The sequence below is a fragment of the Boleophthalmus pectinirostris genome, unplaced genomic scaffold (genome assembly GCF_026225935.1).
Source record: "Boleophthalmus pectinirostris isolate CB_2022bp ecotype Guang Dong unplaced genomic scaffold, ASM2622593v1 HiC_scaffold_5, whole genome shotgun sequence".
Lineage (NCBI taxonomy): Eukaryota > Metazoa > Chordata > Actinopteri > Gobiiformes > Gobiidae > Boleophthalmus > Boleophthalmus pectinirostris.
The window spans coordinates 644,085-669,084 of NW_026571404.1; the positions used below are offsets into that span (position 1 = coordinate 644,085).

Here is a 25,000-nt window from a genome sequence, read left to right on the forward strand (position 1 = left end):
TTTGGAGAAATAATCAGGAGTAAAAACACGTTTGTGGATTTGACTTTTGGAGTTTCCTTGTGACTCGTTTGTGAGCTGAGACTCGACTGAGCTTCTGTTCAAATATAAATCCAACATTATTACAAATGAGGCAGCATAAAAACTGAAATAAAAGTGAAATAAAAGTGTAATAAAAGTGAAATAAAAGTGTAATAAAAGTGAAATGTGAAGCGCAGGAGCTGTGACCTGCTTCGTGACGCCACAGATCAGCGAGAGAAAGTGTTTCTTTATAAACGTTTGTGCAGATGTTTAATGTTTAATGTTTAATTTGGATGATTTTAATGTTTTATTTACAGAGATTTCACTCAAAAGTCTCACTGTCTCCAATAAAACCAGTGTATTTCAAACCCACGACTCCGGCTCCACGACTCTTTGTGTTTCCTCTGTCGCTCGACTCTCAGGTCTTTATGTCCAGAACAACGCTCCTTTAAAAGTTTAATTTATTCAAATATATTTGGACAAAAGACAAATAAACTAAAGATTTGAGCTATTAAAAGTATAAAAAATATATATATTTAGCTCTATTTTATTGTATTTAACCTAAAACAATCTACTTTTTCTTTTTTTTTTTTTGAAATTTTGCAGATTTTGTGTTTTGTGGGTGTAAAAAAACTCATACATTTTTGCACTTTAAATGGCCCATACCTAAAAATAATTCTTTAAAGTTTGATTTTTTTTAGATATTTGAATAGAAGACAAGGAGACAAAAGATTTGAGCTTTTAAAAACAAAACAAAAAAAACATTTAGCTTTATTTTATTGTACTTTTTTGTGGCGGGAACCGTTTGTGACACGAATCATACGAGTGTGACTTTTTTTTTTTTTTTTTTTTTTATAAATGAGTACAACTCAAAACACAATAATACAACAAAATCAATATTATTATAAATTATTGTCATGTGTAAATGTCTAATAACATCAACTCAAAAAATCCACTTCAGACTTTCTTTTTTTCTTTTTTTATTTGCAGATTTTGTGTTTTGGGGGTGTAAAAAAAAAACAAAAACATACATTTTTGCATCTTAATTGACCCATATCTAAAACTAATTCTTTAAAGTTTGATATATTTTTTAGATATTTGAACAGAAAACAAGGAGACAAAAGATTTGAACCATTGAAAGTGTAAAAAATATTAATTTATTTTATTTTATCGCACTTTTATGTGACAAGAAAAGCTCAAGTGTGACTGAAAGTTTTGGAGTGTCAGAGGATTAAAGCTGCACTGAGAAACTTTTCTGGACTTTTCACCTGCTTGTCTCCATGGAGATGTTATTACTTTGCCTGGAATGTTCCGTGATGTGACTTTAAACACATTTATCCAGCGTTTATTCATTACAGTTGTTTCTATCGCTCAAAAATACAGGAGTCCCGAAAATTTTGACATAATTTCACAGGTCAAAATAATTTTGTCAGTTCTTGTTGAAATCAGCTCAAATTTTGACAAACTGTTTAGAAACAGATGAAGATTTGATTTGTGATGTTTTATTTTTGTTGTGTTTTCAGGTTGAGCCTCAGCCAAGACTGAGCAGCTTCATCACAACATTTGGAAAAAATTCACCCAGAATTTAATTGTCACTTGTTGAAGTTTTGTCCAAATGTTGAAGTTTCAGTCTCGGATGAGTTTGATTCAAAACACGAAACGATTTTGTTTGGGAGAAAACGACTCAACCTGAAAACACAACAACAATAAAACATAAAATATAAAATCTTCATCTGTTTCTAAACATTCTGTGAAAATTTTTAATTATTTCAACAAGAATAAACAAAATTATTGGTTTGTGAACAGTGTCGGGAGTAACAGATTACATGTACCAGAGTAATCAGAGTACAAATGATGAGTAACTGTATTCAGTTACAGTTACTGTTTCAGTGAGCGGTAATTGGATTACAGTTACTTTGTTGAAAATAAATGGATAAACAGAGGGATTTAACTGTTTTCACATTTGGGGCAAAATCCTTTTTTTTTTTTTTTTTTTCCCTGTAATTCCACTTACTGCTGTAAACTAAACCAGGACTAAACCAGGACTAAACCAGGTCTAAACCAGGACTAAACCAGGTCTAAACCAGGACTAAACCAGGACTAAACCAGGACTAAACCAGGACTAAACCAGGACTAAACCAGGACTGAACCAGGTCTAAACCAGGACTAAACCAGGTCTAAACCAGGACTAAACCAGGACTAAACCAGGACTAAACCAGGACTAAACCAGGACTAAACCAGGACTAAATCCTGCTGTGTGGACGTGTTTCTTCGTTTTCTATCAATAATATTTTTTATTTGGTTCAGTAAAGTTTGGACTTTTTATTTTCTTTTATCAGATAAAACTTCTTATGTTATGATTCCCGAGTCTTTGTTTCTCTACAATAAATCAAGTAATCCAAAGTAATCAGATTACATTACTCACTTTAAGTACTTTAATGGATTATGTTACAAACTACATTTCAGGGTGTGTAATCTGTAATCTGTAATCTGTAGGGGATTACATTTTAAGAGTAAACTTCCCGACACTGTTTGTGACTCTGTATAACAGTTCTGTCAGTGAACAGCGGCGCCTCTCCACAGATCTGAGCTGTGATGGAGCCTGGAGGTTTAATCTGTTGTGTGGAACATCTCGACTCGACTCGACTCGACTCGGGAAAAACCAGCATCTCCATGAAAAGTGACTCAGTGAAGCTTTAACTGTTCACGAGAAAAAACGACAGAAACAAACGTGGAAAGATTCATTTGTTTTTAAAAAGTTTTAAAAGTAAAATTCTAATAAAAATAAAAACAACCATGAACCTGGTGTGTGACAGAGTTTATTATTATTATTATTATTATGATTATTATTATTATTATTATTATTATTATTATTATTATTATTATTATTATTATTAGACGGGGACAGGTTCATGTCCCACGTGTCTCAGTGTCGCACCTGTCAGGAGCAGGAGCCTGACAGGGGCGTGACAGGGGCGTGACAGGGGCGTGACAGGGGCGTGACAGGGGCGTGACAGGTGCGTGACAGGAGCCTGACAGGGGCGTGACAGGGGCGTGACAGGGCTGACAGGGGCGTGACAGGGGCGTGACAGGGGCGTGACAGGGGCGTGAGGGGCCTGACAGGGGCCTGACAGGTGCGTGACAGGTGCGTGACAGGGGCCTGACAGGAGCCTGACAGGCGTGACAGGTGACAGGTGCGTGACAGGGGCGTGACAGGGGCCTGACAGGGCCTGCAGGGACAGGGGCCTGACGGTTGACAGAGACAGCACAGGGCGTGACAGGAGCCTGACAGGAGCCTGACAGGTGCGTGACAGGTGCGTGACAGGGGCGTGTTCACTGGCGACAGGGCAGGATCGACTGGATCTTGTTTTCTGCGACTTTCTCGGTGCCGCAGAACTGCATCCTGGGAAACACAAACACAGAAGAAGTGATGAGGAAACAGGAAACAGGAAACAGGAACAGGAAACAGGAACAGGAGTGAGGAGCGTGAGTCCTGCAGCGCCTCCTGCTGCTCGAGCGTCACAAACACACGTCACATTTGTCTTTCCTCACTTCTGTAAGTAAAGAAAAGATTCTTAACAATAATTCTAGTATTTTATTTATTTCATTTCTGGTCTGGTCTCTGGTCTGGTCTGGTCCGGTCTGGTCTGGTCTGGTCTGGTCTCTGGTCTGGTCTCTGGTCTGGTCTCTCTGGTCTGGTCTGGTCTGGTCTGGTCTGGTCTAGTTCTGGTCTGGTCTCCTGGTCTCTGGTCTGGTCTGGTCTGTCTGGTCTCTGGTCTGGTCTGGTCTCTGGTCTCTGGTCTGGTCTGGTCTGGTCTGGTCTGGTCTGGTCTGGTCTCTCTGGTCCTGGTCCTCGGTCTCTGGTCTGGTCTGGTCTGGTCTGGTCTGGTCTGGTCTGGTCTGGTCTGGTCTGGTCTCTGGTCTGGTCTCTGGTCTGGTCTGGTCTCTGGTCTGGGTCTGGTCTGGTCTGGTCTCTGGTCTCGGTCTGGTCTGGTCTGGTCTGTCCTGGTTCTGGTCTGGTCTCTGGTCTCTGGTCTCTGGTCTGGTCTGGTCTGGTCTCTGGTCTCTGGTCTGGTCTGGTCTGGTCTCTGGTCTGGTCTGGTCTGGTCTCTGGTCTGGTCTGGTCTGGCTTCTCTGGTCTCTGGTCTCTGGTCTGGTCTGGTCTGTCTGGGTCTCTGGTCTGGTCCTGGTCTGGTCTCTGTCTGGTCTGGTCTGGTCTGGTCTGGTTCTCTGGTGGGTCTGGTCTGGTCTCTGGTCTGGTCTGGTCTGGTCTGGTCTCTGGCTCTGGTTCTGGTCTGGTCTGGTCTCTGGTCTCTGGTCTGGTCTGGGGTTCTGGTCTGGTCTGGTCTCTGGTCTGGTCTGGTTCTGGTCTCTGGTCTGGTCTGGTCTCTGGTCTCTGGTCTGGTCTGGTCTGGTCTGGTCTGGTCTGGTCTGGTCTGGTCCTGGTCTGGTCTGGGTCTGGTCTCTGGTCTGGTCTTCTGGTCTGGTCTGGTCTCTGGTCTCTGGTCTGTCTGGGGTCTGGTCTGGTCTGGTCTGGTTGGTCTGGTCTCTGGTCTGGTCTGGTCTGGTCTGGTCTCTGGTCTTGGTCTCTGGTCTGGTCTGTCTGGTCTGGTCTGGTCTGGTCTGGTCGTCTGGTCTGGTCTGGTCTGGTCTGGTCTCTGGTCTGGGTCTGGTCTGGTCTGGTCTGGTCTGGTCTGGTCTGGTCTCTGGTCTCTGGTCTGGTCTGGTCTGGTCTGGTCTGGTCTGGTCTCTGGTCTCTGGTCTGGTCTGGTCTCTCTGGTCTGGTCTGGTCTGGTCTGGTCTCTGGTCTCTGGTCTGGTCTGGTCTGTCTGGTCTCTGGTCTGGTCTGGTCTGGTCTGGTCTGGTCTGGTCTGGTCTGGTCTGGTCTGGTCTGGTCTGGTCTGGTCGGTCTGGTCTGGTCTGGTCTGGTCTGGTCTGGTCTGGTCTCTGGTCTCTGGTCTGGTCTGGTCTGGTCTGGTCTGGTCTCTGGTCTGGTCTCTGGTCTGGTCTGGTCTGGCTGGTCTGGTCTGGTCTGGTCTGGTCTGGTCTGGTCTGGTGGTCTCTGGTCTGGTCTGGTCTGGTCTGGTCTGGTCTGGTCTGGTCTCTGGTCTGGTCTGGTCTGGTCTCTGGTCTGGTCTCTGGTCTGGTCTGGTCTGGTCTGGTCTGGTCTGGTCTGGTCTGGTCTGGTGGTCTGGTCTGGTCTGGTCTGGTCTGGTCTGGTCTGGTCTGGTCTGGTCTGGTCTGGTCTCTGGTCTCTGGGGTCTGGTCTGGTCTGGTCTGGTCTGGTCTGGTCTCTGGTCTCTGGTCTGGTCTGGTCTGGTCTGGTCTGGTCTCTGGTCTCTGGTCTGGTCTGGTCTGGTCTGGTCTGGTCTCTGGTCTCTGGTTCTGGTCTGGTCTGGTCTCTGGTCTGGTCTGGTCTGGTCTGGTCTCTGGTCTCTGGTCTGGTCTTGGTCTCTGGTCTGGTCTGGTCTGGTCTGGTCTCTGGTCTCTGGTCTGGTCTGGTCTGTCTGGTCTCTGGTCTGGTCTGGTCTCTGGTCTGGTCTGTCTCTGGTCTGGTCTGGTCTGGTCTGGTCTGGTCTGGTCTGGTCTGGTCGGTCTGGTCTGGTCTGGTCTGGTTCTGGTTCTCTGGTCTCTGTCTGGTCTGGTCTGGTCTCTGGTCTGGTCTGGTTCTGGTCTGGTCTGGTCTGGTCTGGTCTGGTCTGGTCTGGTCTCTGGTCTGGTCTGGTCTGGTCTCTGGTCTGGTCTGGTCTGGTCTGGTTCTGGTCTGGTCTGGTCTGGTCTGGTCTCTGGTCTCTGGTCTGTCTGGTCTGGTCTGGTCTGGTCTGGTCTGGTCTGGTCTGGTCTCTGGTCTGGTCTGGTTGGTCTGGTCTGGTCTGGTCTGTCTGGTCTGGTCTTGGTCTGGTCTCTGGCTGGTCTCTGGTCTGGTCTTCTGGTCTGGTCTTCTGGTCTGGTGGTCTGGTCTGGTCTGGTCTGGTCTTCTGGTCTGGTCTGGTCTGGTCTCTGGTCTGGTCTCTGGTCTGGTCTGGTCTGGTCTGGTCTGGTCTCTGGTCTCTGGTCTGGTCTGGTCTGGTCTCTGGTCTCTGGTCTGGTCTGGTCTGGTCTGGTCTGGTCTCTGGTCTGGTCTGGTCTGGTCTCTGGTCTCTGGTCTGGTCTGGTCTGGTCTCTGGTCTGGTCTGGTCTCTGGTCTCTGGTCTGGTCTGGTCTGGTCTCTGGTCTGGTCTGGTCTGGTCTGGTTCTGGTCTGGTCTGGTCTGGTCTGGTCTGGTCTGGTGTCTGTCTGGTCTGGTCTCTGGTCTGTCTGGTCTGGTCTGGTCTGGTCTGGTCTGGTCTGGTCTGGTCTGGTCTGGTCTGGTCTGGTCTGGTCTGGTCTGGTCTGGTCTCTGGTCTGGTCTTGGTCTGGTCTGGTCTCTGGTCTGGTCTGGTCTGGTCTGGTCTGGTCTGGTCTGGTCTGGTCTGGTCTGGTCTGGTCTGGTCTTGGTCTCTGGTCTGGTCTGGTCTGGTCTCTGGTCTGGTCTGGTCTGGTCTGGTCTGGTCTGTCTGGTCTGGTCTCTGGTTCTGGTCTGGTTCTGTCTGGTCTGGTCTGGTCTGGTCCTTGGTCTGGTCTCTGGTCTGGTCTCTGGTCTGGTCTGGTCTGGTCTCTGGTCTCTGGTCTGGTCTGGTCTCTGGTCTGGTCTGGTCTGGTCTGGTCTGGTCTGGTCTGGTCTGGTCTGGTCTGGTCTGGTCTGGTCTGGTCTGGTCTGGTCTGTCTGTCTGGTCTGGTCTCTGGGTCTCTGGTCTGGTCTGGTCTGGTCTGGTCTCTGGTCTCTGGTCTGGTCTGGTCTGGTCTGGTCTCTGGTCTGGTCTGGTCTGGTCTGGTCTCTGGTCTGGTCTCTGGTCTGGTCTGTCTGGTCTCTGGGTCTGGTCTGGTCTGGTCTGGTCTGGTCTCTGGTCTGGTCTGGTCTGGTCTGGTCTGGTCTCTGGTCTCTGGTCTCTGGTCTGGTCTGGTCTGGTCTCTGGTCTGGTCTGGTCTGGTCTGGTCTGGTCTGGTCTGGTCTGGTCTGGTCTCTGGTCTGGTCTGGTCTGGTCTGGTCTCTGGTCTGGTCTGGTCTGGTCTGGTCTCTGGTCTCGGTCTGGTCTGGTCTGGTCTGGTCTGGTCTCTGGTCTGGTCTGGTCTGGTCTCTGGTCTGGGTCTGGTCTGGTCTCTGGTCTGGTCTGGTCTGGTCTGGTCTGGTCTGGTCGTCTGGTCTGGGTCTGGTCTGGTCTGGTCTGGTCTGGTCTGGTCTGGTCTCTGGTCTCTGGTCTTCTGGTCTGGTCTGGTCTGGTCTGGTCTGGTCTCTGGTCTGGTCTGTCTGGTCTGGTCTCTGGTCTCTGGTCTGGTCTGGTCTCTGGTCTGGTCTCTGGTCTCTGGTCTGGTCTGGGTCTGGTCTGGTCTGGTCTGGTCTGGTCTGGGTCTGGTCTCTGGTCTGGTCTCTGGTCTGGTCTGGTCTGGTCTGGTCTCTGGTCTGGTCTGGTCTCTGGTCTCTTGGTCTGGTCTGGTCTGGTCTGGTCTGGTCTCTGGTCTGGTCTGGTCTGGTCTGGTCTGTCTGGTCTCTGGTCTGGTCTGGTCTGGTCTCTGGTCTCTGGTCTCTGGTCTGGTCTGGTCTGGTCTCTGGTCTCTGGTCTGGTCTCTGGTCTGGTCTCTGGTCTGGTCTCTGGTCTGGTCTGGTCTGGTCTGGTCTCTCTGGTCTGGTCTGGTCTGGTCTCTGGTCTCTGGTCTCTGGTCTGTGTCGATGTTCAGATGATAAATGTTCAGTTTTTTGATGTTTGAGTTTCAGGTTTTGTGTTTTCTGTTTTTGTCGTAGTCGAGGTTTTACAGCAAAAAGTGTTGTGTTCAAATCAACTCTGACAGAGTCAGTTTGAACATTTCCTCAGAGTTTCTCTGAGTCACTCTGTTCTAGAGTTAATTTAACATTTGTGTAAAAGTTCATGTAGTAAAACTGGACCAAAGTTCCTGTTTAACCCAAACCCAGAGTTAAATGAAGGTTTAGAGAGTAAACAGATAACCACTTTGTAGAGTTATCCTGATTTAACTCAACAACACAGAGGAGTTTTATTTTCACACTTTATTTGAGTTAATTTAAGATGAAATTCAGAACAAAACTGGTTCAAACTGGTTCTTTTCTGGAGGGAGTTTGAAGTCAAATTAACACTAAGAGAAGTTGAATTAACTTCAACCAAATCAACTCTGACAAATCACCTCAACTCCAACTCACATTTAACTCTCAAAGAGTAAAAATAAAACACTTTTGGTGTTAAAAACAACTTCAGAATATTTTACCTGGAAATTTGAACTCTCCAGTTTTTGTTGATGATTTTCAGTTTTATATTTGATGAAAACTTTGTTCTACGTTTGACCAAAAGTTTTACAAAACATGTTTCCTCAAGTTTTTAAAACAAAACACTAAACTAAACAGTGAATCTCACACGTTTATTCAAACTTTGAATGTTTGTGTGGAGTTTTTTTGCTGAAGAAGACGAGTTTTTGAACCTGATTGGACAGAAATCACTAAACCCAATCTGACAACATCCTGCCTGCTCCTGTCTGCTCCTGCTCCTGTCTGCTCCTGTCTGCTCCTGTCTGCTCCCTGTCTGCTCCTGTCTGCTGCTCCTGTCTGCTCCTGTCTGCTCCTGCTCCCGTCTGCTCCTGTCTGCTCCTGTCTGCTTCCTGTCTGCTCCTGTCTGTCTGCTCCCGTCTGCTCCTGTCTGCTTCCCGTCGCTCCTGTCTGCTCCCTGCTCCTCTGCTCCTGTCTGCTCCTGTCTGCTCCTGTCTGCTCCTGTCTGCTCCCGTCTGCTCCTGTCTGCTCCCGTCTGCTCCCGTCTGCTCCTGTCTGCTCCTGCTCCTGTCTGCTCCTGTCTGCTCCTGTCTGCTCCTGTCGCTTGCTCCCGTCGGCTCCTGTCTCTGCTCCCGTCTGCTCCGTCGGCTCCTGTCCTGCTCCCGTCGGCTCCTGTCTGTCTTCCTGTCTGCTCCTGTCTGTCTGCTCCCGTCTGCTCCCGTCTGCTCCCTGTCTGCTCCCGCCTGCTCCTGTCTGCTCCTGTCTGCTCCTGTCTGCTCCCGTCTGGCTCCCTGTCTGCTCCCGTCGGCTCCCTGTCTGCTCCTGTCTGCTCCTGTCTGCTCCTGCTCCTGCTCCTGTCTGCTCCTGTCTGCTCCTGTCTGCTGCTCCCTGTCGGCTCCCGTCGGCTCCTGTCTGCTCCTGTCTGCTCCTGCTCCTGTCTGCTCCTGTCTGCTCCTGTCTGCTTCCTGTCTGCTCCTGTCTGCTCCTGTCTGCTCCTGTCTGCTCCTGTCTGCTCCTGTCTGCTCCCGTCTGCTCCCGTCTGCTCCTCGGCTCCTGCCTGCTCCTGTCTGCTCCTGCTGCTCCTGTCTGCTCCTGTCTGCTCCTGTCTGCTCCTGTCTGCTCCTGTCTGCTCCTGCTCTGCTCCTGTCTGCTCCTGTCTGCTCCTGTCTGCTCCCGTCTGCTCCCGTCTGCTCCTGTCGGCTCCTGTCGGCTCCTGTCATACTCACGTCTTCTTGTCTTTCCCTCGGAGCAGCTCGACGCTGGAGGCTCCGTACTTCTCGTTCATGGGGTTGGGGATGTGGTTGTTCCACCTGAAGTTCACCTCCGTCACGTCGCCCACGTCCACCTCAGCGTGAAGCAACATCTCATAAGTCCAGCCAGGAACCAGAGAACCTCTGAAGGGCAGAGGGCAGAGGTCAGAGAGAAACCAGAGAGGAACCAGAGAGGAACCAGAACCAGAGAAGAACCAGAGGAACCAGAGGAACCAGAGAGGAACCAGAGGAACCAGAGAACCAGAGGAACCAGAGGAACCAGAGAGGAACCAGAGGAACCAGAGAGGAACCAGAACCAGAGGAACCAGAGAGGAACCAGAGGAACCAGAGAACCAGAGAGGAACCAGAGGAACCAGAGAGGAACCAGAGAGGAACCAGAGGAACCAGAGAACCAGAGAGGAACTAGAGGAACCAGAGAGGAACCAGAGGAACCAGAGTGGAACCAGAGGAACCAGAGAAGAACCAGAGGAACCAGAGAGGAACCAGAACCAGAGGAACCAGAGGAACCAGAGAACCAGAGAACCAGAGGAACCAGAGGAACCAGAGAGGAACCAGAGGAACCAGAGAGAAACCAGAGAGGAACCAGAGGAACCAGATAGGAACCAGAACCAGAGGAACCAGAGAGGAACCAGAGGAACCAGAGAGGAACCAGAGGAACCAGAGAGGAACCAGAGGAACCAGAGTGGAACCAGAGGAACCAGAGGAATCCCTGAAGGACAGAGGACCACAGAGCAGAGGTCAGCCTGTGGAGTGGAGGTTGTGGAGGTCGTGGAGGTTGTGGGTTTGATTCTCACACATGCAGCTGGTGTTCTTCAGTTTTGTCTCTGTCTCCAACCAGAGCCACGAACATGAAGCCGGGGTTTGGCCACATGGGGCCGTCCAGAGTCAGACGGACGTGATACGAGTAACCTGCGACGAGAAGAAAACACGTGAAGAAAAACCTGCGACGAGAAGAAAACACGTGAAGAAAAACCTGCGACGAGAAGAAAACACGTGAAGAAAAACCTGCGACGAGAAGAAAACACGTGAAGAAAAACCTGCGACGAGAAGAAAACACGTGAAGAAAAACCTGCGACCAGAAGAAAAAACGGTTTGAAGGACGTCTTTAAGGAAGGAGAAGTCGTCTCAGTGGGTAGACGATGTGAGTTGTGTTTTATTTTGAAGGAGTAGAGTGGGTTTGGTGTTTTATTTTGAAGGAGTAGTGTGGGTTTGGTGTTTTATTTTGAAAAGGCAGAATGGTGTTTTATTTTGAAGGAGTAGAGTGGGTTTGGTGTTTTATTTTGAAGGAGTAGAGTGGGTTTGGTGTTTTATTTTGAAGGAGTAGTGTGGGTTTGGTGTTTTATTTTGAAAGGGCAGAATGGTGTTTTATTTTGAAGGAGTAGAGTGGGTTTGGTGTTTTATTTTGAAGGAGTAGAGTGGGTTTGGTGTTTTATTTTGAAGGAGTAGAGTGGGTTTGGTGTTTTATTTTGAAGGAGTAGAGTGGGTTTGGTGTTTTATTTTGAAAGGGCAGAATGGTGTTTTATTTTGAAGGAGTAGAGTGGGTTTGGTGTTTTATTTTGAAGGAGTAGAGTGGGTTTGGCGTTTTATTTTGAAGGGGCGTCACTCACGTCCAAAGGGGGTGGAGTCTCCGGTGCTCAGGAAGTACTTCCCTCCTTTGGCGGCGAGTTTGTACGAGTGATGTCCCATCTGTGGACACGTGTCCTCTGAGCACGGGAAACACTTCCCCTGAGACAACGGGACAGACAGGGACAGACAGGGACAGGGACAGACAGGGACAGACAGGGACAGACAGGTGTTATGAGGACAGACAGTTTGATAAACGCTGGTTATTGTTGTTGTTGTTGTTGTTGTTGTTGTTGTTGTTGTTGTCTCGTACTTGGTCGTAGTGGGTTTTGTCGGCGCAGGGAAACCCGATGAAGCCCTGAGGTTTGACGATGCTCTCGGTGTAAAACTCGTACGAACGACCGTGATTACAGAAGTCGAACTTCACCGAGCCTGGAACACACCGGACCTGAGTTAGACCTGGTCTAGTCCTGGTTTAGTCCAGGTTCAGTCCTGGTTTAGTCCAGGTTCAGTCCTGGTTTAGTCCTGGTTTAGTCCAGGTTCAGTCCTGGTTTAGTCCAGGTTCAGTCCTGGTTCAGTCCTGGTTTAGTCCAGGTTCAGTCCTGGTTTAGTCCAGGTTCAGTCCTGGTTTAGTCCAGGTTCAGTCCTGGTTTAGTCCAGGTTCAGTCCTGGTTCAGTCCAGGTTTAGTCCAGGTTCAGTCCTGGTTTAGTCCTGGTTCAGTCCTGGTTCAGTCCTGGTTTAGTCCTGGTTCAGTCCTGGTTTAGTCCTGGTCTTGGACCTTGCCAGACGGCGTCCAGGTCTGTGGGTTTTCCTTTGTTGACGTTGCAGCCGGGCATGTTCTCTCCTCCATTTGGGTAAAAGTCGACGTGTCCCATGGGCTCCGACGCTCCCAGACCTGAGGGTCAGAGGTCAGAGAGGTCACACAGAGGTCAGAGGGGTCACACAGAGGTCAGGGGGGTCACACAGAGGTCAGGGGGGTCACACAGAGGTCAGCGGGGTCACACAGAGGTCAGGGGGGTCACACAGAGGTCAGGTCAGGGGGTCACACAGAGGTCAGGGGGGTCACACAGAGGTCAGGGGTCACAGAGTCAGGTCAGAGGGGGTCACACACAGGTCAGAGGTCACAACAGAGGGGGGTCACACAGAGGTCAGAGGTCACACAGACAGGGGTCACACAGAGGTCAGAGGGGGGTCACACAGAGGTCAGCGGGGTCACACAGAGGTCAGAGGGGTCACACAGAGGTCAGCGGGGTCACACAGAGGTCAGGGGGGTCACACAGAGGTCAGAGGGGTCACACAGAGGGCAGTCAGGGGTCACACAGAGGTCAGAGGGGTCACACAGAGGTCAGTGCAGTTTCCAAAACAAGAACAGGGGAAATAAAACACATTTTCTTCCAAACTAATAGTTTTGAACTTCAAATGTGATAAATCGATTTAATCAATATTTGCCCATAGCTTTTGTGGGAGGGGTCACACAGGGGTCACACAGGGGTCAGGAGGTCACAGTCCTGCAGTACCCAGTTTGGAGTTGAAGGGGGCGCCGTCGGTGTGAATGACGTCGACAAACGTGGCGTCGGTCGGGTCGAGGCGGAGCTCAGCGTCTGTGCCCTGGAAGTACGGCTCCGTGGGGTCCAGACCTGAGAAACATCACACTTTAGTTTGACTTTACAGTTTGATCAGGTCCAGGTTCCAGTCGCCACGTTTACAGGAGAACTTTAACTCTGAATAAAACAGAAGAACCACAGGATCATCTCTGCTGTTCACAGATGATGTCGACCTGTAGGACCTGCAGCTCTGGGACGGTTTGACCCGAGTGTGAAGCGTCTGGATGAAGATCGGCTCCTCCAAACCCGAGGTCGAGGTTCTGGAAAAAGACGTTTTGTCGTCTCCGGCGGGTGGAGAGTCTCTGCCTCACGTGGACGAGTTCAAGTCTGTCAGGGTCTTGTTCTGGAGGGAGGAGAGGAGGGAGCGAGACACTGACAGGTGGACAGGTGGACAGGTGGACAGGTGGACAGGTGGACAGGTGGACAGGTGGACAGGTGGACAGGTGGACAGGTGCAGCTTCGGCAGTGATGCGGTCGCTGTTTCGGTCGTTGTGGTGAAGAGGCAATGAGACGATTCTCCAGCTGCTGCTTCACAATCCTCATCAGAACCACTGAGGGAAAAGTCTGGACGGTGTTTGTGTCGGTGGAGGAACCACAAACCAGACGACGGAAAAGTCGGGAGCAGCTCAAGTTTGTGTTTTCTTCCCAGAGACGTAAATCTGTTCATGTCTCTGTCCAATCAGAACCTCCCCCCAGTCGCTCACACAGGAAATAAAAAACATGTCACCAGTTTTCCTCAGTTCAGACTTAATATTATTTCCATGTAAACGTGACGGTGACGATTTGAATTCACTTCTATTTAATTCAGAGTTAAACTCTTCATGTAAACGTGGTCCTGGTCCCGGTCTTGGTCCCGGTCTTGGTCCCGGTCTTGGTCCCGGTCCCCGGTCCCGGTCTGAGTCGTACCTGTGATCCGGGCGATTCCTCGGAGTCGGTGTCCCACGTCTCCGGCGGCGTGAGCTCCCAGACTGTGGCCAATCAGGTGGAAGCGGTCGGGCTTCTGCCAGAACTTCCCCTGAACGACACAGAAACATGAGCGGCCGTATCCATGGAGACCTGACTAATGCTGCACTGCGGGATTTTACAACCACATCAACAACATCTCCACGGAAACAGAGACGCACAGTGGAGGGTCTGCCAGCTGAGATGAGCTTTGTCTGGAATATTCCACACTGTGGCATTAAACAAACTGTATGTAAGCACGTGACCCAGCAGGCCGAGCTGCGGGTCAGATCTGTGGAGAGGCGAGTTCCACCAAGTCATTTTGAGAAACTAAAACACCTGAGTTTGAATAAATGTGTGAAGGTAAAGTTTAATGCCGCACTGTGGAACATCTCCATGGAAACAAGAAGGAAACAGCTTCTCCACAATTTTAATTCCAAGTAACTCGATACTCGATACTCGATACTTGATACTCGATATTGATACTCGATACCAATCCCACAATGAAAATAAAATCCTCTTTCTTTAGACGATCTCCTGTGATTTTCCATATTAAATGATCTAAACCAGGACTAAACCAGGTCTAAACCAGGACTAAACCAGGTCTAAACCAGGTCTAAACCAGGACTAAACCAGGTCTAAACCAGGTCTAAACCAGGACTAAACCAGGTCTAAACCAGGTCTAAACCAGGACTAAACCAGGACTAAACCAGGTCCATGTGTGTAAACACTTTGATTAAAGGTTTTATCCTGCGAAAAACGAGGATCTAGTTTTGATTTTAGTTTTAGTCTTTCTGATGTGAGGTTTAGTTGTAAATTGGGAGATATGACAAAAATGTCTTATAATTTTTGTTGTGACCTCATTTTGTTGTGTTAAAAACAGTTCCTAAAGTAACTAAAGTAACTAAAGTCTAGTCTATTTTTAAAGTCTATTTTTAAATTATTTTAAGCTATTATTTATTATCTGTGTTACCTTTTCCTGCTGTTCTGAAATTGTGCGTTGCAACACTGGAATTTCCCCACTGTGGGACTAATAAAGGCAAATCTTATCTTATCTTAAAGTAACTAAAGTAACTGAAGTAAAAACAGCAGTTCCTTAAGTATCACAACTTCCACCACAAACAACTAAATCTTCTCTTATTCTGCATAAACACGACTCGTCGTTTGGATGTGTTCAAACCTGTTCTGAAATGTGACTCTTGTGTTACTTTGTGCTTGTTCCATGAAGCTGTGTGGAAAAATGAGGATTTATTTTCAGTACTGGTTTAAATATGGATTAGGAAATCGATCTGTGTGATCAGCCTCGTGTTCTGTAGAGTAAAAGAGAAGATGTTACATCATCTGAGAAAACCACAGCTGCTCACTCACCACACCTGAGGTTTCACCCAGTTACTACTCAAATATTAAACATAAAACTGTAGAGACGAAACCAGACACAAGCTCCACAAGATCTCGAGATTTTGGCATAATTTCTGATATATACATTTTGTGATTCAGTTTCCAATTTTGGCCAGTTTTGGTTAAAAAAAACCCTCACGAGATCATTTTCCTGGTGTGTGCGTTCAGTCTTGTGGAGCTTTAGTCTGTGGAGATCTCGTCCTGATCCTGAAACGGCGTCTCACCATGAGGAAGGAGATCATCTGAGCGACCTGCGCCCCCAGGACTCGCACGTTATTGGCGGCCTGAGCGTACGACGTCCTCACCCCCGACTTCCACTCCACCACAACGCAGTTCACGTTCTCCCAGGTCAGCATGGTCTGCAAGAGAGACGGGAATCAAACCGGTAACCACCTCGACCCCCAAAACCTCCTCAACCTCCTCAACCTCCAAAACCTCCTCAAACTCCTCAACCTCAACCTCCTCAACCACCTCAACCTCCTCAACCTCCTCCTCAAAACCTCCTCAACCTCCTCAACCTCCTCAACCTCCTCAACCTCCTCAACCTCCTCAACCTCCTCAACCTCCTCAACCTCCTCAACCTCCTCAACCTCCTCAACCTCCTCAACCTCCTCAACCTCCTCAACCTCCTCAACCTCCTCAAAACCTCCTCAACCTCCTCAACCTCCTCAACCTCCTCAACCTCCTCAACCTCCTCAACCTCCTCAACCTCCTCAACCTCCTCAACCTCCTCAAACCTCCTCAACCTCCTCAACTCCTCAACCTCCTCAACCTCCTCAACCTCCTCAACCTCCTCAACCTCCTCAACCTCCTCAACCTCCTCAACCTCCTCAAACCTCAACTCCTCAACTCCGGGAAACAAAATGAGGAAACTAAAAAGGCTGTTGTGCACGTGTGAGGCAGAGGTGCTCGTGCACGTGTGAGGCAGAGGTGCTCGTGCACGTGTGAGGCAGAGGTGCTCGTGCACGTGTGAGGCAGAGGTGCTCGTGCACGTGTGAGGCAGAGGTGCTCGTGCACGTGGAGTGAACAGAACACAGTCGGTTCTGTCATACCCCTGGTTCCTCTGCTGGTGAGTTCCTGCATCCTGAGGCTCTGGACCTGTTTTACTGTCACATATAGAAGTTTTCTCCTGAGCCTCTGTACTTCCTGTGATGAGGCAGAGACACAGACTTTACCCACACGGACACAGGTTTTCAGATCAGTTCAGATGTCGTCATCATGTTTGTTCTTGTACCGTCAAACTGGAGCCTCCAGCAGAAGAACAGCCCCACCTGGACACGCCCCCTAACACCAGCACTAAGGCCCCAGGAGTCTAACCCACAACCTCCTGGTGAGAGGGAGGAGACAGGCTAACCACTCTGCCACAGTAACACAGGGAGGACATGTATACCGGTCCTCCCTCTCCCCAGACGCCTCACCCTGCAGGTCTCCTGGGCCCAGTCCTCGTCTCCTTTCTTCAGATGCCCCGGGATGATGAAGCGCGTCATCTTTTTGCTGTTGTAGTTTGAGGCTGAGATGGAGCTGTCGGGTTTGATCTCCTGAAACACAAAACACAGTCAGTCCTCTTCCTCTTCCTCCTCACATCCTCCTCCTCCTCGTCTGTACCTGGTAGTACTTGTTCTTCTGGGTGAAGAGCAGATATCTGGTGCCTAAAGCCTCGGGGCCCCAGGGCAGGACAGAGGCCGGTCTCTGTGTGGTTCCTCCCCAGGGCGGCAGGTCCGAGAAGCAGCCCAGGTCCCCGATACACACCTCCCCTCCTGGAGACACACGGCAGCAGCTCCAGTTTTGTGTTTTCAAGTTCAAAAACACAAAAATATATCTGAGAATTGAAACTGACCGTAAGAGGCTCCGAAGAGCGCGAGCAGCAGCAGCAGATCCAAACTCCACATCTGCCGCACAAACAGAGGTTTAGGGTCGTACGAGTCATATACATGGAGTGAAGCGTGAAGCGTGTGGAGTGAGACGTGTTCTTACCGTGAGGAGACGCGCTGCACTCAGGCCGGAGCCGTTTAAATACGGCGCCGTGGGACAGTGCCAGCTGCACCTCTGCCCAAGGACCCGGGTTAATGTTTACAGGAAATAACACAACTTTATGATATAGGACATGTTAAAGGACATGTTACAGGACATTATAGAACATGTGAAGGACATGTGAAGGACATGTGAAGGACATGTGAAGGACATGTGAAGGACATGTGACCGGCGGCGTCTGGATCATCAGACACAATGGTCGTTCTGTTCATTCTGTGGAGTTTTAATGACTTCTGTATTTTTCGGGCTATAAGTCGTCTCATTTCAGACGTCTCCTGAGGTCCACCAGATCATCTCTGTACAAAGTGCACAAAAGTATCTAATAAGACAAACATGTCAAACTCAGGCCCGGGGACCAAATTTGGCCCATGATATAATTATATTTGGCCCTGAGATTATATCACGTCTGTATTAGAGCTGCACCACCGGCTACAGATCGACTATAGAGACATGATTTATTTAAAATGTTGTTATTATTTTTATTCTGTTTGTTCTGGACTCAATGTTTAAACAAAACTATGATTAAACATTTATTTGAATAAGAAAAGGTTTAACGTTACAAATTTCCAAAGAAGAGAAAACATGAAGATGTTGTAGAATTTTTTCAATAAATATTTAGTTTGGCCCACGACTTAGTCCCAGTTTGTAATTTTGGCCTCTGAGTTTGAGTTTGACTCTTCTGTAATAAGACGTAGGTGGTTCATGTTTATGAAGACTGGACGTCCATATTGACCCGGGACAGTCTCAGTTTTGAGTCTGTGTCCCATGTCCCTGCAGATTTATACAAAACCACTGATTTGTCCCAGTTTTATACAAGAAATGTCCCAGGTGTCCCTCGTCTTGACCAATTTGATCTAAACCAGGACTAAACCAGGACTAAACTTGGGCTAAACTGTTTCAGTTCTATTCCAGGTCTAAACTAGAGGAGCATTAATTCCATTTGTTTGTTGTTTCTGTATTTAGTGTCAGATTAAACAGTGACACACGTGCGTCTGGAACGGCTGATGTTACACTCTTTTTTCAGTTTTATTTATCCCACCGTCTAAACCAGGTGTGAACCACTTTATAATTGTGAGAATCTAGTCTCCAAAAAAGGTGGTTCATGTTATAAATAAGTTTTATTTAGAAATATGTGTCTGGTAAACAGTGTTGGGGAGTAACAGATTACATGTACCAGAGTAATCAGAGTACAAATGATAAGTAACTGTATTCAGTTACAGTTACTGTTTCAGTGAGTGGGAATTAGATTACAGTTACTTTGTTGAAATAAATGAATTACACAGAGGGATTTTCCTGTTTTCACATTTTGGGCTAAATCCTCCCTTTTTTTGTTTTGTTTTTTTCCCCGGTAATTCCACTCACTGCCAGAAACTAAACCAGGACTAAACCAGATCTAAACCAGGACTAAACCAGGTCTAAACCAGATCTAAACCAGGACTAAACCAGGTCTAAACCAGATCTAAACCAGGACTAAACCAGATCTAAACCAGGACTAAACCAGATCTAAACCAGGACTAAACCAGGACTAAACCAGGTCTAAACCAGATCTAAACCAGGACTAAACCAGGTCTAAACCAGATCTAAACCAGGACTAAACCAGGACTAAACCAGGACTAAACCAGGTCTAAACCAGATCTAAACCAGGACTAAACCAGATCTAAACCAGGACTAAACCAGGACTAAACCAGGTCTAAACCAGGACTAAACCAGGTCTAAACCAGGACTAAACCAGGATCTAAACCAGGACTAAACCAGGTCTAAACCAGATCTAAACCAGGACTAAACCAGGTCTAAACCAGGACTAAACCAGGTCTAAACCAGGACTAAACCAGACTAAACCAGGTCTAAACCAGGACTAAACCAGGACTAAACCAGATCTAAACCAGGATTTAACAGGTCTAAATCCTGCTGTGTGGACATGTTTCTTCATCTTCTATCAATAATATTTTTAATTTGGTTCACTAAAGTCTGGACTTGTTATTTTCTTTTATCAGAGTAATCAAGTAATCCAAAGTAATCAGATTACATTACTCACTTTAAGTCATTTAATGGATTATGTTACAAACTACATTTTGGGGTAAGTAATCTGTAATCTGTAGGGGATTACATTTTAAGAGTAAACTTGACTTCACTGTTTGTAAAACTCTGGCGTCCGTCAGGAGCTAAAGCTAAAGCTAAAGCTAAAGCTACAGTTTGTTCTTTCTTCATAAATTGTCTCTAGACTTTTGATTAAATTAGTTTAGTCCTACTAGTCCATATAAATATCACTTCATTAGCTTGTTTATAATTAATATTGTGATCTAAAATGTTCATATTTTAACATATTCACAGGTGAGATTAAAACTTTATCCAGTTTATAAAACGGGACGGAGCTAACGGAGCTAACGGAGCTAACGCGTTAGCCGCCGCCGCGTTGTAAACAGGAAGTTTACAAGCGGCACTTCCGGCTACTTCTGGCTCCGGCTCCTGTGGCTCAAGCTGAGACTCTGCGGCTCCTTTTTCTGAACCTGCGGCGGTGAGACTCGGGATTCATAAACCCGCGCCACGTGAACCTGGGGAGTTTATTTCGATAGGCAAAGCAAGTTTATTTGTACAACACAATTCGTACACAAAGTAATGCAAAAGTATTTTACACTTTTGACTCTAAACTCACCGCGTAACTCTTAACACCGCGAGCTTCATTTTAATTAATTAGTTAGTTAATCTATTTATTTATTTATTTATTTATTTGAGCCGAACGCTGTGGGTGACGTCACACTTCTTCGTAAAGTCCGTGAGTATAAAAAAACATCATAACAGATCAGACACAAGTATTTTATTTATTTATTTATTTTTGTTTTATTTATTTAATATTGAGCAGATCTTCTCATTTGCAAAGACCAAGAGGCAACAGAAAACACAGAACATGAAACAGTCAAACATTAAAGATATAAAAGTGTTAAAGTAAAATATTCTGGATGGAGAATTAAAAAGACACAAAAAATGATTTATAACATGGCTTTTATAAACTTAAAATAATTAACACATTTTCAGAAGAAACATCATGATATTTCCTGTTTTGTTTTTTTTTTTTTTTTTTTTTTTTTTTTTGTAAATTTCACTATTTTAAACAATTTCACTGAAAAATGAGACAAAATGTGACACGCGCCAACTCAGGCTGTGTCCAGCAGAGGGCGCTGTCAGACTGAAAACTGCACTGAGCACAGACCTTGAGATGTTTTAGACTTTTAGACCTTTAGATATTTTAGATCTTTTAGACTTTTAGACTTTACTGATTCACAAGGGAAATGTTTTGGACACAGGAGTCACACATCATAATTTAATTAAATTTAATAACAAAGAGTAAAAAAACAAAAAACATTATAATATAAAACATGATAATAAACAGAGACAGAGATGACCACGTGTTTTATATTTAAATCAAGTTGAAAATACAACTATTCCCTCTTTTATTTATTTCTATTTTTCATGACATTTACATTTATGTATATATACAAATAATTATAGATATACTTACAAGAATAATGTACACAAACAATAACATTATACACAATTTTAATTAAATCATTTCATTAAATGATTCAGAACAGTCAGTTCAGTTCTTTATGTGTAGTCCTGTTTTAATCCTGGTTTGATCCTTTTTTGTTCCTGATTTAGTCCTCATTTGGTCCTGGTTTGGTCCTGGTTTGGTCCTGATCCAGTCTCTGTGTTGAGGAGCAGACTGTTGGTTCTGAAAGATCCTGATTTTGAGCTCTATCAGAACAAATAGTCCTGGTTTAGTCCTGGTTTAGTTCTGGTTTAGACCTGGTTTAGTTCTGGTTTAGTCCTGGTTTAGACCTGGTTTAGTCCTGGTTTAGACCTGGTTTAGTAGTTTCCTGGTTTACCTGGTTCCTGGTTTAGTCCTGGTTTAGACCTGGTTTGGTTTAGTTTTCCTGGTTTACCTGGTTTCCTGTTTAGTTTTAGACCTGGTTTAGACCTGGTTTACCTGGTTTAGTCCTGGTTTACCTGGTTTAGTCCTGGTTTAGTCCTGTAGTTTAGACCTGGTTTAGTCCTGGTTTAGACCTGGTTTAGTTCTGGTTTAGACCTGGTTTTAGACCTGGTTTAGACCTGGTTTAGTTTTAGACCCTGGTTTACCTGGACCTGGTTTAGTCCTGGTTTAGACCTGTTTAGTGGTTTAGTTCCTGGTTTAGACCTGGTTTAGACCTGTTTAGTGGTTTAGACCTGGTTTAGACCTGGTTTAGACCTGGTTTAGTCCTGGTCCTGGTTTAGTTTACCTGGTTTAGACCTGGTTTAGACCTGGTTTAGACCTGGTTTAGACCTGGTTTTTTAGACCTGGTTTAGTTTACCTGGTTTAGTTTTCCTGGTTTAGTTTAGACCTGGTTTAGACCTGGTTTAGTTCCTGGTTTAGACCTGGTTTAGTCCTGGTTTTACCTGGTTTAGTCCTGGTTTAGTTCTGTTTAGTCCTGGTTTACTGGTTTAGACCTGGTTTAGAGTCCTGGTTTAGACCCTGGTTTAGACCTGGTTTAGACCTGGTTTAGTTTACCTGGTTTACTGGTTTACCTGGTTTAGACCTGGTTTACCTGGTTTAGTCCTGGTTTAGACCTGGTTTAGTTCTGGTTTAGTTCTGGTTTAGACCTGGTTTACCTGGTTTCTGGTTTAGGTTTAGTCCTGGTTTAGACCTGGTTTAGTCCTGGTTTAGACCTGGTTTAGACCTGACCTGTTTAGACCTGGTTTAGACCTGGTTTAGTTCTGGTTTAGACCTGGTTTAGACCTGGACCTGGTTTAGATTCTGGTTTAGTTCCTGGTTTACTGGTTAGTTCTGGTTTAGTTTCCTGGTTTAGACCTGGTTTACCTGGTTTTCCTGGTTTAGACCTGGTTTAGACCTGGTTTAGGTTTTACCTGGTTTAGACCTGGTTTACCTGGTTTCCTGGTTTACCTGGTTTAGACCTGGTTTAGACCTGGTTTAGACCTGGTTTAGACCTGGTTTAGTCCTGGTTTAGTTTTCCTGGTTTAGTTTCTGGTTTAGTCTGGTTTAGTCCTGGTTTTAGTTCCTGGTTTAGTTTAGACCTGGTTTAGACCTGGTTTAGACCTGGTTTAGTTTAGTCCTGGTTTAGTTCTGGTTTAGACCTGGTTTAGTCCTGGTTTAGACCTGGTTTAGTTCTGGTTTAGACCTGGTTTAGACCTGGTTTAGTTCTGGTTTAGTCCTGGTTTAGTTCTGGTTTAGTCCTGGTTTTCACAGATTTAAAGACACATTGAAACAGAAAAGAAAGTTTCACCTTTTTACTGTAGAAAATCAGAGGAAATTGTCCAAACAAAGAGACTTTTATTTATTTTCATCCTGGGATCAGAATCAGAATCAGGATCGAGTTTAATTTTCATTTAATTTTAGATCCTGTCGCTTCACTCGTTTGTTTTTTTGAGGTTTTTTTGGGCCCGTGCGTCTGCCCAGATGTGACGTGGAGTCGACACCACACGGGGGCAGCACTGAGCCGCTGAACCGGACTCTGCTGGTCTGAGATCAGTTTGGGATTTTTCACTGTTTTTTTTCCCTGATCTTTTTTTTCAGTGACAATCTTCATTTTTCAAGCCCATGACGACGTCTGGGAGGGCATCTGACGCACGCCCACGTCTGGGAGGGCATCTGACGCACGCCCACGTCTGGGAGGGCATCTGACGCACGCCCACGTCTGGGAGGGCATCTGACGCACGCCCACGTCTGGGAGGGCGTCCGGCTCAGGCTCCGCCCCCTCCCCGTGGCTCCTCCTCCTGGTCCCTCTCAGAGCTCAGGATCCTTCAGAAGCAACAGTCTGCTCCTCAGCATCACCACAGAGAGACGAACCAGGACCGAACCAGACCGAACCAGACCGAACCAGGACCAAACCAGGACCAAACCAGGACCGAACCAGGACCAAACCAAACCAGGACCAAGCCAGGATTTAATCAGGTCTAAAACAGGACCAAACCAGGATTCAAACAGGATTAAACCAGAATTAAATCAGGTCTAAAGCAGGACTACATTTGGACGCAAGTCTAAACCAGGTCTAAACCAGGTCTAAACCAGGTCTAAACCAGGTCTAAACCTGGTCTAATTCAGGTCTAAACCAGGTCTGTACTAGGTTTAAAACAGGACTAAACCAGGATCAAATCAGGACTAAACTACAATTGAATCAGGTCTAAAGCAGGACTATATTCAGACTCAAGTTTAAACCAGATCTAAACCAGGTCTAAATCAGGACTAAACCAGGTCTAAACTAGATCTAAACCAGGACTAAACTAGGTCTAAACCAGGTCAAATCCAGGACTAAACCATGTCTAAACCAGATCTAATTCAGGACTAAACCAGGACCAAACCAGGACTAGAGCAGGTCTAAGACAAGATTAAAACAGATCTAAACCAGGTCTGAACCAGGACTAATCCAGGACTGGACCAGGTCTGTACCAGGTCTTATCTGGGAGAACATCAGGACTTAATCAGGTCTAAACCAGGACTAAACCAGGACTAGAGTGGGTCTGAACTGTGGACATCTGAGGACTCGCCGCCGCCGTTTTTATCACGTTTGAATTTTTGAAAAGTTTTTGGGCGTTTGAGTTTTTCTTGAGCCTCTGGACGTTTCTCCTCAGATCTCGGTGTTTTGTTGGAGTTTTTGTGTCCGGGTCTCGGTGTTTTTTTTGTTTTTTCGTGAGGTTCCGGTGCGTTCGGAAGCGCTCGGTCGTCATGGCGCTGGAGTCGCTGTGTTTTCTCCGTCAGTGGCTTCGTGAGGAGCACAGGTCCAGAAAACTCATCCTGTTCATCGTGTTCGTGGCTCTGCTCCTCGACAACATGCTGATGACCGTCGTGGGTGAGTACGGCCGCACTAAAGACACTCTGGAACTTTCCTCACGCTCAAACAGCCCAGATGAAACTGATGTTTCCTCGTCACACACAGAACTGCTCCTCTGACTTTATCAAACATTCAAATCAAAATATAAAAAGAATCATTTGGATCAATTAAGAATCTGCAAAACCTGCTCATTTAGCACAAGAAAAAAACACTCTGTCCCACCTTGTGATGTCATCGTGTGGTGATACAGGAAGTGCTCCACAGGTTTAATCCTGGTTTAGTCCTGGTTCAGTCCTGGTTTAGTCCTGGTTTAGTCCTGGTTTAGACCTGGTTCAGTCCTGGTTTAGTCCTGGTTTAGTCCTGGTTTAGACCTGGTTTAGACCTGGTTTAGTCCTGGTTTAGTCCTGGTTTAGACCTGGTTTTCCTGGGTTTCCTGGTTTAGAGTCCTGGTTTAGTCCTGGTTTAGTCCTGGTTTAGTCCTGGTTTAGTCCTGGTTTAGACCTGGTTTAGTCCTGGGTTTTTACCTGGTTTAGTCCTGGTTTAGTCCTGGTTTTAGACCTGGTTTAGTCCTGGTTAGTCCTGGTTTTAGTCCTGGTTTAGACCTGGTTTAGTCCTGGTTTAGTCCCTGGTTTAGACCTGGTTTAGTCCTGGTTTAGTCCTGGTTTAGTCCTGGTTCTGGTTTAGTCCTGGTTTAGTCCTGGTTTAGTCCTGGTTTAGTCCTGGTTTAGACCTGGTTTAGTCCTGGTTTAGTCCTGGTTTAGACCTGGTTTAGTCCTGGTTTAGTCCTGGTTTAGTCCTGGTTTAGTCCTGGTTTAGACCTGTTTAGTCCTGGTTTAGACCTGGTTTAGACCTGGTTTAGTCCTGGTTTAGACCTGGTTTAGACCTGGTTTAGTCCTGGTTTAGACCTGGTTTAGACCTGGTTTAGTCCTGGTTTAGACCTGGTTTAGACCTGGTTTAGTCCTGGTTTAGACCTGGTTCAGTCCTGGTTTAGTCCTGGTTTAGACCTGGTTTAGTCCTGGTTTAGTCCTGGTTTAGACCTGGTTTAGTCCTGGTTTAGTCCT

At 46.7% G+C, this 25,000-nt stretch overlaps 2 protein-coding genes across 2 annotated transcripts in view; one reads left to right on the forward strand and one right to left on the reverse strand.

The window, feature by feature from the left end:
- Positions 1 to 2,959: 2,959 nt before the first annotated feature.
- On the reverse strand, positions 2,960 to 16,976 carry LOC110171920 (inactive pancreatic lipase-related protein 1-like). Its single transcript, XM_055162903.1, has 13 exons — positions 16,925 to 16,976; positions 16,693 to 16,844; positions 16,506 to 16,625; positions 15,312 to 15,446; positions 13,654 to 13,762; positions 12,661 to 12,780; positions 11,922 to 12,038; positions 11,456 to 11,574; positions 11,187 to 11,304; positions 10,374 to 10,488; positions 9,535 to 9,702; positions 3,356 to 3,421; positions 2,960 to 3,248 (listed from the first exon to the last, which is right to left on the reverse strand). The coding sequence occupies exons 1-13, from the start codon at positions 16,974 to 16,976 to the stop codon at positions 2,960 to 2,962; spliced, it is 1,680 nt and encodes a 559-aa protein (XP_055018878.1).
- A 6,857-nt stretch (positions 16,977 to 23,833) lies between these two features.
- The window catches only part of slc18a2 (solute carrier family 18 member 2), a 43,192-nt gene continuing 42,025 nt past the window's right edge, over positions 23,834 to 25,000 (forward strand). Inside the window, exon 1 of the mRNA XM_055162904.1 lies at positions 23,834 to 23,957. Within this exon, the coding sequence (XP_055018879.1) occupies positions 23,834 to 23,957 (124 nt within the window). The remainder of the gene's footprint in view (positions 23,958 to 25,000) is intronic.

Excerpts from the sequence above, each read along its gene's own strand:
- LOC110171920 (XM_055162903.1), bottom strand. The coding sequence starts at position 16,976 with ATGTGGAGTTTGGATCTGCTGCTGCTGCTCGCGCTCTTCGGAGCCTCT. Across the intron at positions 15,447-16,505 it reads GGGCCCAGGAGACCTGCAGG|ACCATGCTGACCTGGGAGAA; the intron begins GTGAGGCGTCTG and ends TCTCTCTTGCAG. Across the intron at positions 9,703-10,373 it reads GAAGAACACCAGCTGCATGT|AGGTTCTCTGGTTCCTGGCT; the intron begins GTGAGAATCAAA and ends TCTGCCCTTCAG.